Source organism: Zootoca vivipara, chromosome 3 (assembly GCF_963506605.1).
Source record: "Zootoca vivipara chromosome 3, rZooViv1.1, whole genome shotgun sequence".
NCBI lineage: Eukaryota > Metazoa > Chordata > Lepidosauria > Squamata > Lacertidae > Zootoca > Zootoca vivipara.
This window is the reverse complement of record NC_083278.1, coordinates 72,339,942-72,350,835: the sequence shown is the minus strand read 5'-3', so window position 1 is coordinate 72,350,835 and position 10,894 is coordinate 72,339,942. Positions and strand designations below refer to the sequence as shown.

At 41.3% G+C, this 10,894-nt stretch overlaps 1 protein-coding gene across 1 annotated transcript; it reads left to right on the top strand.

The window, feature by feature from the left end:
• The first annotated feature begins 7,750 nt into the window (after window positions 1-7,750).
• LOC118081910 (rab proteins geranylgeranyltransferase component A 2-like) lies at window positions 7,751-9,874 on the top strand. Its single transcript, XM_035108492.2, has one exon. The coding sequence runs from the start codon at window positions 7,757-7,759 to the stop codon at window positions 9,740-9,742; it is 1,986 nt and encodes a 661-aa protein (XP_034964383.2). The 5' UTR covers window positions 7,751-7,756; the 3' UTR covers window positions 9,743-9,874.
• Window positions 9,875-10,894: the final 1,020 nt, after the last annotated feature.

Here is a 10,894-nt window from a genome sequence, read left to right as displayed (position 1 = left end):
GGAAGATTAATCTCTAAGGGATTATCCTGCGCAGAGATAGCAGCTCTTTCTCTTCAGCAGAGGGGCATGCATGCAACACTGATAAAAAATTTCCTCAGTTGGGCATAGGCCTATCTGAGGTAAATCAAAGGGGATGGATATAAATGAGATGTAATGGTACCAAAAACACATGAAGGTGATAAGTGAGTAGCTACTTTCCTTTAGCAAGGATTCCTTTAGAAATTGGGGTTGTGGGGCGGGGGGGGGGGGGAAAGAGAGAAATAAAATTAAACAGGTGTTGCCTGTATGCATATGGGTAATGTTATATATGCATTATGCCTTCAGTATTGATGTGTGTATAAATAAACAATACATTAACAACTAATATAAATAATCAAACAAACCAAACAAATAATGCTAAATAAATGAATGAATGGTACTGGGAGAAATGGGATTATTCTAAACTGACTATTCCATTAGAAGGGAGTGTTTGAAGCAGGGCATGCTGTGGGTAAGAAATTAAAGTATGTTGCCTTTGACAAAGCAACATGCAATGCTCCAACTAAAAATGTTTGTAGAAGAGAAGCATTTACATCTGCTTCAGGGAAATAAAAGGGCAAGTGTAACTCTGAATCTTTTTATGCACATTTAGCATTCAGTTGTAAGTACTGTATGTGAAGCAGGACCCAACTTTCTTTTCTTTTAAAGATACCATGTTGCATCATCTTTCTACCACGTGGACACTGTCACATTTGCTGACTAATCCCACAATTAGGGTGTGAGAAACTTCCTTATAAATTAGACTGAGCCATGCCATTGTTCTACTAGCCAAGTACTGCCTAATTTGGCAGCAGCTGTCCAAGGAAAGGCAAGTGAAAATATTTGTATACTGTATTATTTAAAGTAGTTGAATGTAGTACCATGTCATCCAAGTTTAAATTGTTTATGTTTGGCCCTGTTTTGCTCCCCATCCTGTTTAAAAGCAGCAAATTATTTAACATGGGGAACTTTTATGAAAATAAAAAGGTATTAAGAAAAGATCTAAACAGAAAATGAAACGGAGCTAGTAAGTCTTTATGAAGGCTTTCCACTATTTTGGCATCACCACTGAAAAAGCTTTTTAAATTGTTAGCTGAAATTGTTTTTAATTTGCTGCATTGCTTTAAAATCTGCTGTGTTTACTCATTGTTTTTTTAATTTTAAAATGTAAACTGTAATATGATAAAATTCAAAAATACATTTTACTTTATCTTACAACAAATAATTTTGGATTAGGTCACTGAAAGCAATCCCAGAGACAACAGTGTCAATGTTCAGTCACAGGAAACAACGGAAACAGGATTTCAATGACACATTTGGAGCCCAGATGTTTTGGCGCATGAAATAGATAAAAGTTCAGGAAACTGTTTTCTAGTCTGAGTAAAATATGCATGCAGCAACATAGTACTTTCATAACTGGGCATTTCAGTATACCTAAATGAGCAGCTAGATTGAATGGATATTGTGAATGGAATAGTTAAGAAAATGGAATATGCAAGATAATAGAAAAAAGTGAAGGTGAAGCCAAGTTTGTTGTTTGATATTTGTGTCTCATCCCAAGGTGAGATATGTTAGCAATTTCCTCAGATTTTCCGGAGGCAAAATGTTTTATGCAAACCATTTCCAAATAGTTCCTTCCCTGTGCCACCACTATTCTAAGCATGATTCTAGCCTATTTTAGTTATTCCATTTTTAACAACATTCATCAATGCTACATCTGTATTGACAGACAGAGTGCCCCACCATTATATCTGAGGCTCTGTGCAGCTGTATCTGTCATCTAGTGTTGTGTAGGCATAGTGAGGCTTCCAATATATCACATTACCTCTCATTTAGTGTAACAAGTATAGGATTGCACCCATAGTGCATCAAAGGAACATGTGGATTGGCTGTTAATATTAACTGATATAAAAACATTTGTATTACCATTTTTGGTCCAAGACATAACCTTGATGCAACCTATGCAGTTCTATGTGTTGTGTTCATTCCTACAACTCAGGCGTAGTTGTTACAACTGCTTCAGAGCAGAAAAATTACTACTTTCCAAAGAGCAACTGAGTTCTCCCATTCCCTTCAGAGCTTTAAACTAAATCCTGAGAGGGATGGAGACAATATTACAGATGACAGGGAATCACCTGATACTGGAGATAATAGCTTCATTGATGCACAGGAAACTGAGGCAGTGCTACAGAAACCTGATAAATGGCAAGAAACTACAAGAAGGAAACAGCTGGAGGGAATGACTCATGGTTTCAGTTGTCTCTATACCCATGCACAGAGTATGGGAAACAAGCAGGACAAATTTGAGCTCTCAATACAGTATGGCAAATATGACCTAGTAGGCATTACTAGAATGTAGAAATGGTAAGGTATACAGTATATCAGAACAAACAGACTAAACAGGAAGGGAGTAGTATCAGCATTATATGTAAAGGATGTGTACACTTGTGAAGAGATCCACGACTTGGAGCATGGAAGGCAGATTGTGGGTGTATGGGTAACATTTGTAGGAGAAGGAAACAACACTAGCCTTACTGTGGGTGTCTGCTATAAACCTCCAAGCCAGACTGGAGACTTAGAAGATGCCTTCCTGGAGCAGATTACCTAACATTCAAAAAGGAGAGATACAGTAGTTTGGGAGACTTCAACTACCCCATATCTGTTGGAACACAAACTATGCCAAGAATGTAAGGTCCAACAAATTCCTCCATTGCCTCACTGACAGTTTCATTTCTCAAAAGGTGGAAGAAGCGACAAGGGAATAATCTATCTTGGACCTGGTTCTCGCCAACAGGGGAGAACTGATTGATAAAGTGGAAGTACTAGGAACCTTGGGAGGAAGTGATCATGTGCTCCTGGGTTTCATTATACAAGGGCAGGGGGAAGCTGAGTGCAGTTGGACATTGTAATGAGCTGGCTAGATGCAGAGAAGTAGTGGGAGGCACTAGCTGGAGAACCCCCAAGGGAACCTCCAGGTGAAGAAAGCTCAGAGCCAGGGGATTGGTGGTTGGACAACGATGAGTGGAGAAGATTGGGATGAGGAGTGTCAGAAGCTGAAGAGGTAACAAGGTTTAGTGAGCAGGAACAGGCTCTGGCAGAGTGCAGTTGTGATTTCTGAGGTAGAAGCAAAGAGGGGTCAATAGGCTGAGTGTAGGCAGGCTGCTGTATAAGCCGGAGTCTCCCCTTCCTGCTATGACCAGCTCCCCACCCTCACCCCACCCCGTCTCCCAGAACACAGAGAGAAATGAAGAGGGTGGAGCAAAGAGAGGCAAGATGCCAGAGCCTTAGGCTGCTGGGGAAGGAACCAGGGGAGGAACCTTAGTAAGACCTACTGGGAAGAGTTGCTGTGATCACTAGGCCTGCACTGTTTTAGTGTCTTTCAATAAAGAGTTAACTTCACTGACACCAGTGGTTTTTTATTGCTGATCTACTCCTGACTGGCTCATGACAGCCATGTACTGTGGAGATGTGATAGCCATTTTCAAATATTTGAAGGGTTGTCACATGGAAGATGAAGCTGTCATGGCTTAAAATTAGCTGCTGTTTCTTTAATACAAAAGGAACTGAGTCAGCACGAGTCACTGTCCCTACAATGAATCGGCACAGCCTGCATGACTCATGCAAGCTTTTACCTACATATGCCTGTATATATAGAGTGATCATTGATTGTGTACTGTGTGGTGGGTGGTAATAATAATAATAATAATAATAATAATAATAATAATAATAATATATTATTATTATTATTATTATTATTATTTATACCCCGCCTATCTGGCTGGGTTTCCCCAGCCACTCTGGTTGGCTTCCAACAGAAAAATAAAACACAGTAATCTATTAAACATTAAAAGCCTCCCTGAACAAGGCTGCCTTCAGATGTCTTCTAAAAGTCTGGTAGTTGTTTTCCTCTTTGACATCTTTTGGGAGGGCGTTCCACAGGGCAGGCGCCACCACTGAGAAGGCCCTCTTCCTAGATCCCTGCAACTTGGCTTCTCGCAACGAGGGAACCGCCAGAAGGCCCTCGGTGCTGGACCTCAGTGTCCGGGCAGAATGATGGAGGTGGAGACGCTCCTTCAGGTATACTGGTTGGTTGGAGAAAGCTGGTAGTGTTGATGTGTGTACAGTTGGTGTACACTCTTCTTTCATGCTGACAAGGGTCTGAGGACCAGGCTGAGGAGACAAAGGAAGTCAGAACCTTTGCTTTTTCAAACACTGACAGAAGCAAGCTTGTTTTCTCCTGCTCCAGAGGCTAGGATCCAAACCAATGGCTTCAAGTTAAAAGAAAGGAGATTCCGACTAAACATCAGGAAGAACTTTTTGATTGTAAAAGCTGTTCAACAGTGGAATGGACTCCCTCGGAAGGTGATGGACATTCATTGTAGGTTTGTAAGCAGAAGTTGGATAGCCATCTGTCATTGATGCTTTAGTTGGGATTCCTGCATTGCAGGGGGGGTTGGACGAGATGACTTTCCAGATCCCTTCCAAGTCTACAGTTCTATGATTCTATGATGTAGTATAATTTCTGTCCAGACATCATTACCCTCTCCATTTCCGCAGTCTCACTTCACACAAATGAAAGTCACTGGCAGATGCAGGAAGTGCTCAAGATAACTCTGTCAGGAACAGGACTTTGTTTACAGAGTGGGAGCAGGATAATTCAGCACATTTTCTGAGAAAGTACTGGCTTCTAAGGTGCATTTCTACCCTAAGAGTGTTTATGTGAGCAATGCAAGCACAACAGTTCTTAGTGGTTTGTTGTTGTTTTTTTGAAATAATTTTTATTCATTTTACAATTATAAAACATAACATACACATACAGAAAAGAAAAAACAAAAGAAACAACAATAACAAATACAAATAAGGAAAACAAACAGAAAAAATACCATACATCAAAATACCATGAATCCTTTTCCATTAACATTGTAAAAGGGGACTTCCTCGAATTCCCCCCATCTGCGGTTCATTTCTCATTCATCTTCAGCAATTTCCAATTCATTATTTAAAACTTCTATTTCAAATCTCTTATTTCTCCAAATTATTTAACATAATTCTCATACCCGCAGTTTCTATAGACTTCTAAATCTAATCTCAATATACAATTTTACCATATTTTTAAAAATAAACTTTAAAATCTTTCCAATCTTCTTCTATCACTTCTTCTCCCCGGTCACGCAGGGTCCCGGTCATCTCAGCCAGTTCCATGTACTCCATTTTCATTTGCCAGTCTTCCACTGTTGGTACTTCTTGAGTCTTCCAGTTCTTAGCTAGAAAAACTCTTGCCGCCGTCGTAACATACAAAAAGAAAGTTACATCTTTCTTGGGAATCTCTTTTCCAACTATACCCAGTAGAAAGGATTCTGGTTTCTTAATAAATGTGTTTTTCAACACACTCTTTAACTCGTTATAAATCTTCTCCCAGAAATCCCTTACTAGTGGGCAAGTCCACCACATATGATAAAAAGATCCTTCATCTTTCTTACATTTCCAACATTTATTATCATGATTATGATAAATCTTAGGTAATTTTACTGGTGTAAGATACCATCTATACATCATCTTCATTAAATTTTCTCTTAAAAGATTATACGCAGTAAATTTCATATTCTGTCTCCACAACCTTTCCCAATCTTCCAACATAATATTATGTCCTACATCCTTTGCCCAAAGTATCAAGTTCTTAGTGGTTTTTAATCTGGTGGTACATACCTATTTTTGCATGTCACTAACTAAGAACAAGAGTGAAGGATGAAGGCTTTATCATCATGATCATAAATGGCTCCTGCCAGTTCAATGGTATACTCAGTGTGGTGTGGGTCTAACATGGCGTTGGCAGTGCTACTAATTCAGTGCAGACTCTAAAAGCATGATTCAGAGTGTGTGAATCTATTGTGAATCAGTGCACCTCTGGATTGTAGTTGGGAAAAGTGAGTGGGTTTTTGCTGGAACCTTAGACTGCCTGTGTGGGTGTGTGAAGACAAATACCTGTAGAACCAATAACAGACTCAGGGGGAGACCTATGTATGGCACCTTGAGCTCCTTGGAGAAAAGGTGGGATATGAATATAATAATAAAGAATGATTTCTATTATTACATTTATACCCCACTTTTCTTCCAAGTAGCTTAAGTTGGCGTACATGGTTCACCCCCTCTCCATTTTATCATCACAACAACTCCATGGAGTAGAGTAGGCTGAGATATGGTGACTGGCCCAAGGTCACCCAGTGAAAAACATTAGTAAATGGAGATTTGAGCCCTGCAGTAAACATGCATTTCCTGAGATAGCATGCATTTGCTGAGAAGACATAGGGTAGGAATAGATGAGTGGGCTCGTAGTTTTGCATAGCAAGGGATATATACTGTACCTTTCTCCTTGTCTGACTTTTTGGTAACCGTAAACATAATGCAGTAAAGATTTTGAAGGCAAAAGTTAATTAGCTTTTTCCATTCTGTGCAATACGATACCTGAGATAGGTGCACCACATTGATTTCCATGGAGCCAGGAGAATTACTGGGAAAATCCAGGGTGTCTGAAAATTTGACGCTCATGCCTAGACATGTTATCATATCTTCTGTTTTGTGTAGGGTTCAGGGCCGGCCCACCCATGAGGCAAGTTGAGGGGACCACTTTAGATGGCAAGATCCACAGGGGCAACAAATTCAGGCTTCATTGCCCGCTGCTACTGCCACTGCCACTGCTGCATGCACCTTGGAAGCCAGATCTGTCTCCTCCTCCTCAGCCTTTTGGCATATAGGAGTTGTTGTTGGTCTCTTCCCACCCTTGGGAAGTGACCCTCAGATCCAGGGTTACTACAGAAATTTTAGGTGACCTTGCAGAAGCGAACTATAGAACCAAAGCAACATGGGACTGCGCACACTTGAACCCTCATGAACTTGAAGATCAAGAAGTAGGGCGTGTTCCAAGTGCAGTCTTTCTGTAAGATGAGATGAGATCGCTTTCTGTTGTAGCACAAGAATTATGGGACATTTCATTTTAAAGGGCCTGCCAAGCATTGTCTTTATCCAAGTTTTTGGTAACAGGAGGCATCATTGTACTACTAATTTAGTCCAAACAAATTTTGTCCAAATCTCTTGTCTGTGGAGCCAGTCTTATTGATAGCTAACGAGCTGAGTCAAGAGAGTGTGAGACGAGACCTTTCCTCCCAGAGGGGAGGGTTTGCGGGCAGGGCCCATTTCCCGCGTCTGCAGGGGGGCGAGTTCGGCCCCCTGCATCAGACCCCCCTCGCCGCCTCGTCATACCCCTCAGCCAGCCAATAGGGCTCGCTGGGGGGGCGGAGTCTGGCTGCATTTAAACAGCAGAAGCAGCAGGGATCCTTCACTTTATTTCAAGTGAGTTTGTTAGTATAGAGGCAAATGAGCCATCAAAAACTCCAGTTAGCATATCTGTATCCTTCCTGCCTTCTTGCTATGCTCTCTTGGCCCACCATCTCCTTAGACTAGGACAGTATAAGGACATTGTTTACATAATATATATTTACTTAGTTCAAGGGGCAAGCTAGTAATTACAGCATCATGACCAACTAGGATAATTTCAAGACATGCAAATTGGAGATCAGGAGGCAGGGATAAGTAACTGAACACACACATTCTCTCCATCCCACGTTCCCCTCCTTTTTTTTTTCAAGACCTGGTAATACTCTGCCAAATAAATTATTAGGCATCTTGCACACACTTTTATTTTCTAAATACCTTAATTCTCTCTTCTTTTTTTCCTCCCAAGATGGCAGATAACTTGCCCTCGGAGTTTGATGTGGTGGTCATAGGAACGGGTTTGCCTGAATCTATCATAGCAGCCGCATGTTCAAGAAGTGGCCAGCGGGTTCTCCATGTGGATTCAAGACAATACTATGGAGGGAACTGGGCAAGTTTTAGTTTCTCTAGATTATTGTCTTGGATAAAAGAGAACCAGAAAACGGCTGACCCCTGTGAGGGAAATACCCCCTGGGAAGAACTGATCCTTGAAAATGAAGAAGGTATTCCTCTGAACAAGGCAGATCAAACAATTCAGCATGTTGAAGATTTCTGCTATGCCAGTCAGGATCTTGCTGAAGATGTGGAAGAAGCTGGTGCACTTCCGAAGGCCCCTGCCTCTGTTGCTTCTGCTTCTAGTGATGTTATAGAGGAGGTCTCTGGCACCCCAGAGGCTGAAGAAGAGTGCTGTCCTTTGGAGGATCAGCCATCATCGGGGACCAAAGGTGAAGAAACATTCCCTAGCGGTGCTGCAGGAAGTGAACCAGAATGTACAGCTGACCACAAAGCTGTTGAAGTGACCTCTCTGGGGGAGAAACCCTGTGGCAATGTAACACCTGGTCAGTCAGTACTGGAAGTGGAAAACAACGAAGCTGCATCAATAGTGGAAGCTGCAGTTGATCCAATAAAAATTACTTATTCTCAAATTGTTAAAGAAGGGAGACGATTTAATATTGATTTAATTTCTAAGTTACTGTACTCCCGAGGATTGTTGATTGACCTCCTAATTAAGTCAAATGTTAGTCGCTATGCTGAGTTCAAAAATGTCACCCGGATTCTTGCATTTCGAGAAGGCAAAGTGGAGCAGGTTCCATGTTCTAGAGCGGACGTCTTCAACAGCAAACAGTTGACCCTGGTGGAAAAAAGAATGCTGATGAAATTTCTTACATTTTGTCTGGATTATGAGCAGCACCCTGATGAATATCAAGGTCAAAAGGACTGTATATTCTCAGACTACTTAAAAACCCAGAAGTTGACTCCCAATCTGCAGCATTTCATCTTGCATTCCATTGCGATGGTCTCGGAGGCCGACTGCTACACCATAGATGGCCTGAAGGTGACTCAGAAGTTCCTCCAATGCCTTGGGCGTTATGGAAACACTCCCTTCTTGTTTCCTTTGTATGGCCAAGGAGAGATCCCACAGTGCTTTTGCCGGATGTGTGCTGTATTTGGCGGTGTCTATTGTCTCCGCCATCCTGTGCAGTGCCTTGTGGTGGACAAAGAAACTAGAAGGTGCAAGGCAGTCATTGATCATTTTGGTCAAAGAATAAGTGCCAGCTATTTTGTTGTGGAAGATAGTTACTTTTCAGAGGAAACCTGTGCAAATGTGTCCTACAGGCAGATCTCCAGAGCAGTTCTTATTACTGATCGGTCGATTTTGAAGGCAAGCTCAGATCAGCAGATTTCTATTTTGACTGTCCCACCTATGGAGGCAGGTCAGTCTGCTGTCTGCCTCATAGAACTGTGTTCTTCAACCATGACATGCATGAAAAATACATATTTGGTGCATTTAACTTGTTCATCCATTAAAACTGCTAAAGAAGATTTGGAGCCTGTTGTGGGCCAGTTGTTCAGTGAAAGTATAGAAACAGAAAGTGAAGGCGCAGGAGAAGGGCAAAAGCCTCAGATTCTCTGGTTGGTATATTTCAACATGAGAGATTCATCTGGTGTAGACAGGACATCCTATGCCAATTTGCCTCCCAACATCTATGTTTGTTCTGGGCCAGACAACGCATTGGGAAATGACTGTGCTGTCAAACAGGCCGAGGCCATTTTTCAAGAGCTGTTTCCCAGTGAGGAATTCTGCCCACCACCACCCCCAAATCCAGAAGATATCATCTACGATGGAGATGGGATTCAGCCAGAGGATTTTGGGTTTGGTAATCCATCTGAGGCCAATCCAGAGACTTTGCCTGAGAAAAGCACTGAAGAGAGTGAAAGACCCTCTGAAGAGTGAATGGATGGCAAGGCCAAGACTGAACTCATTTCACCATGGTATCTGGGGAAGCTTGACCCAGTCCAAAGTGCAACCAACCAACCAGTTTTTCATACACAAAATGTAACCCCAGCAACTGAGATACACAAGGGGATATATTAAAACAAACAAACAAACAAAAACCTTAATTCTCTGTCAGCATTGGAAATTAAGTTTCATTGTATTAAACTAGATTGCTTTTCATGAAGGATTATTATCTTGTTCTGAATGGAAATGGAATTTTCCACACCATAAAAATGTTGTGAGCCATACATTACCAATGTTATCAGTAGCCTTTAAAAGTATGGTTTGAAGAGTTGGGTGGTTTCAGGGGGGAAACAAGCCTTAATCTTATTCCATAGGAAATATGGTACTTCAACTCAAACTTGATCTCTTTCCTGTTTTGAGAGGAAGCTGGTGGCAGTTCTATCAAAGTCATTATATAGTCTCTTTACTGTTTATACAGTACAGTTCTATTTACGTTTGCCCAGTAAATCCTACTGTATTCCATTGAACTACTCCGAGGAAAGTGTGCACAGCATAGGTTTGCAGCAGCAATGTTCTTTGCTGCTGCAAACCTGTACACACCTCATAGGCATAGAGTTCGAAGGGAGGAGATAGATAACATCCTATGGTCAGAACTCTGGTTTCTGACTGGGGGGGGGGGAATTACCCATTTAATGGTTTTAAAATTCTGAGTTCAGATGGGCTATTCTTGCTGTTTATATGATGTTCTGTTTCATGGCTTTTTATCATTTGTACTTTCTGGTTGTTGTTGTTTTTAAAAAAACAAACCTGAAAATAGTCAAGGAAAAAAAACCTGCCCTACTTTCAGAAGGAAATTGGGGGGGGGGGAGAGAGACACACCACTGCATAGTGACAGCACAACATCTAAACACAATATTAGGAATTGGTCATTTAACAGTTTTAACTAAGCCTCTTTTGCTATTTTGGAAATGAAAACATTATGGGTGGTAATCAATGCTAGTCCTACAATGCTAGTCCTACTCAGAGTAGATCCACTGAAGTTAATGGACATGACTAACTCAGGTTAATCAATTTCAGTGGGTCTGAGCAAGACTCGACTGAACACAACTCTAAGGGATGTTTCAAATCTTCCTGGAATTGTCTGCC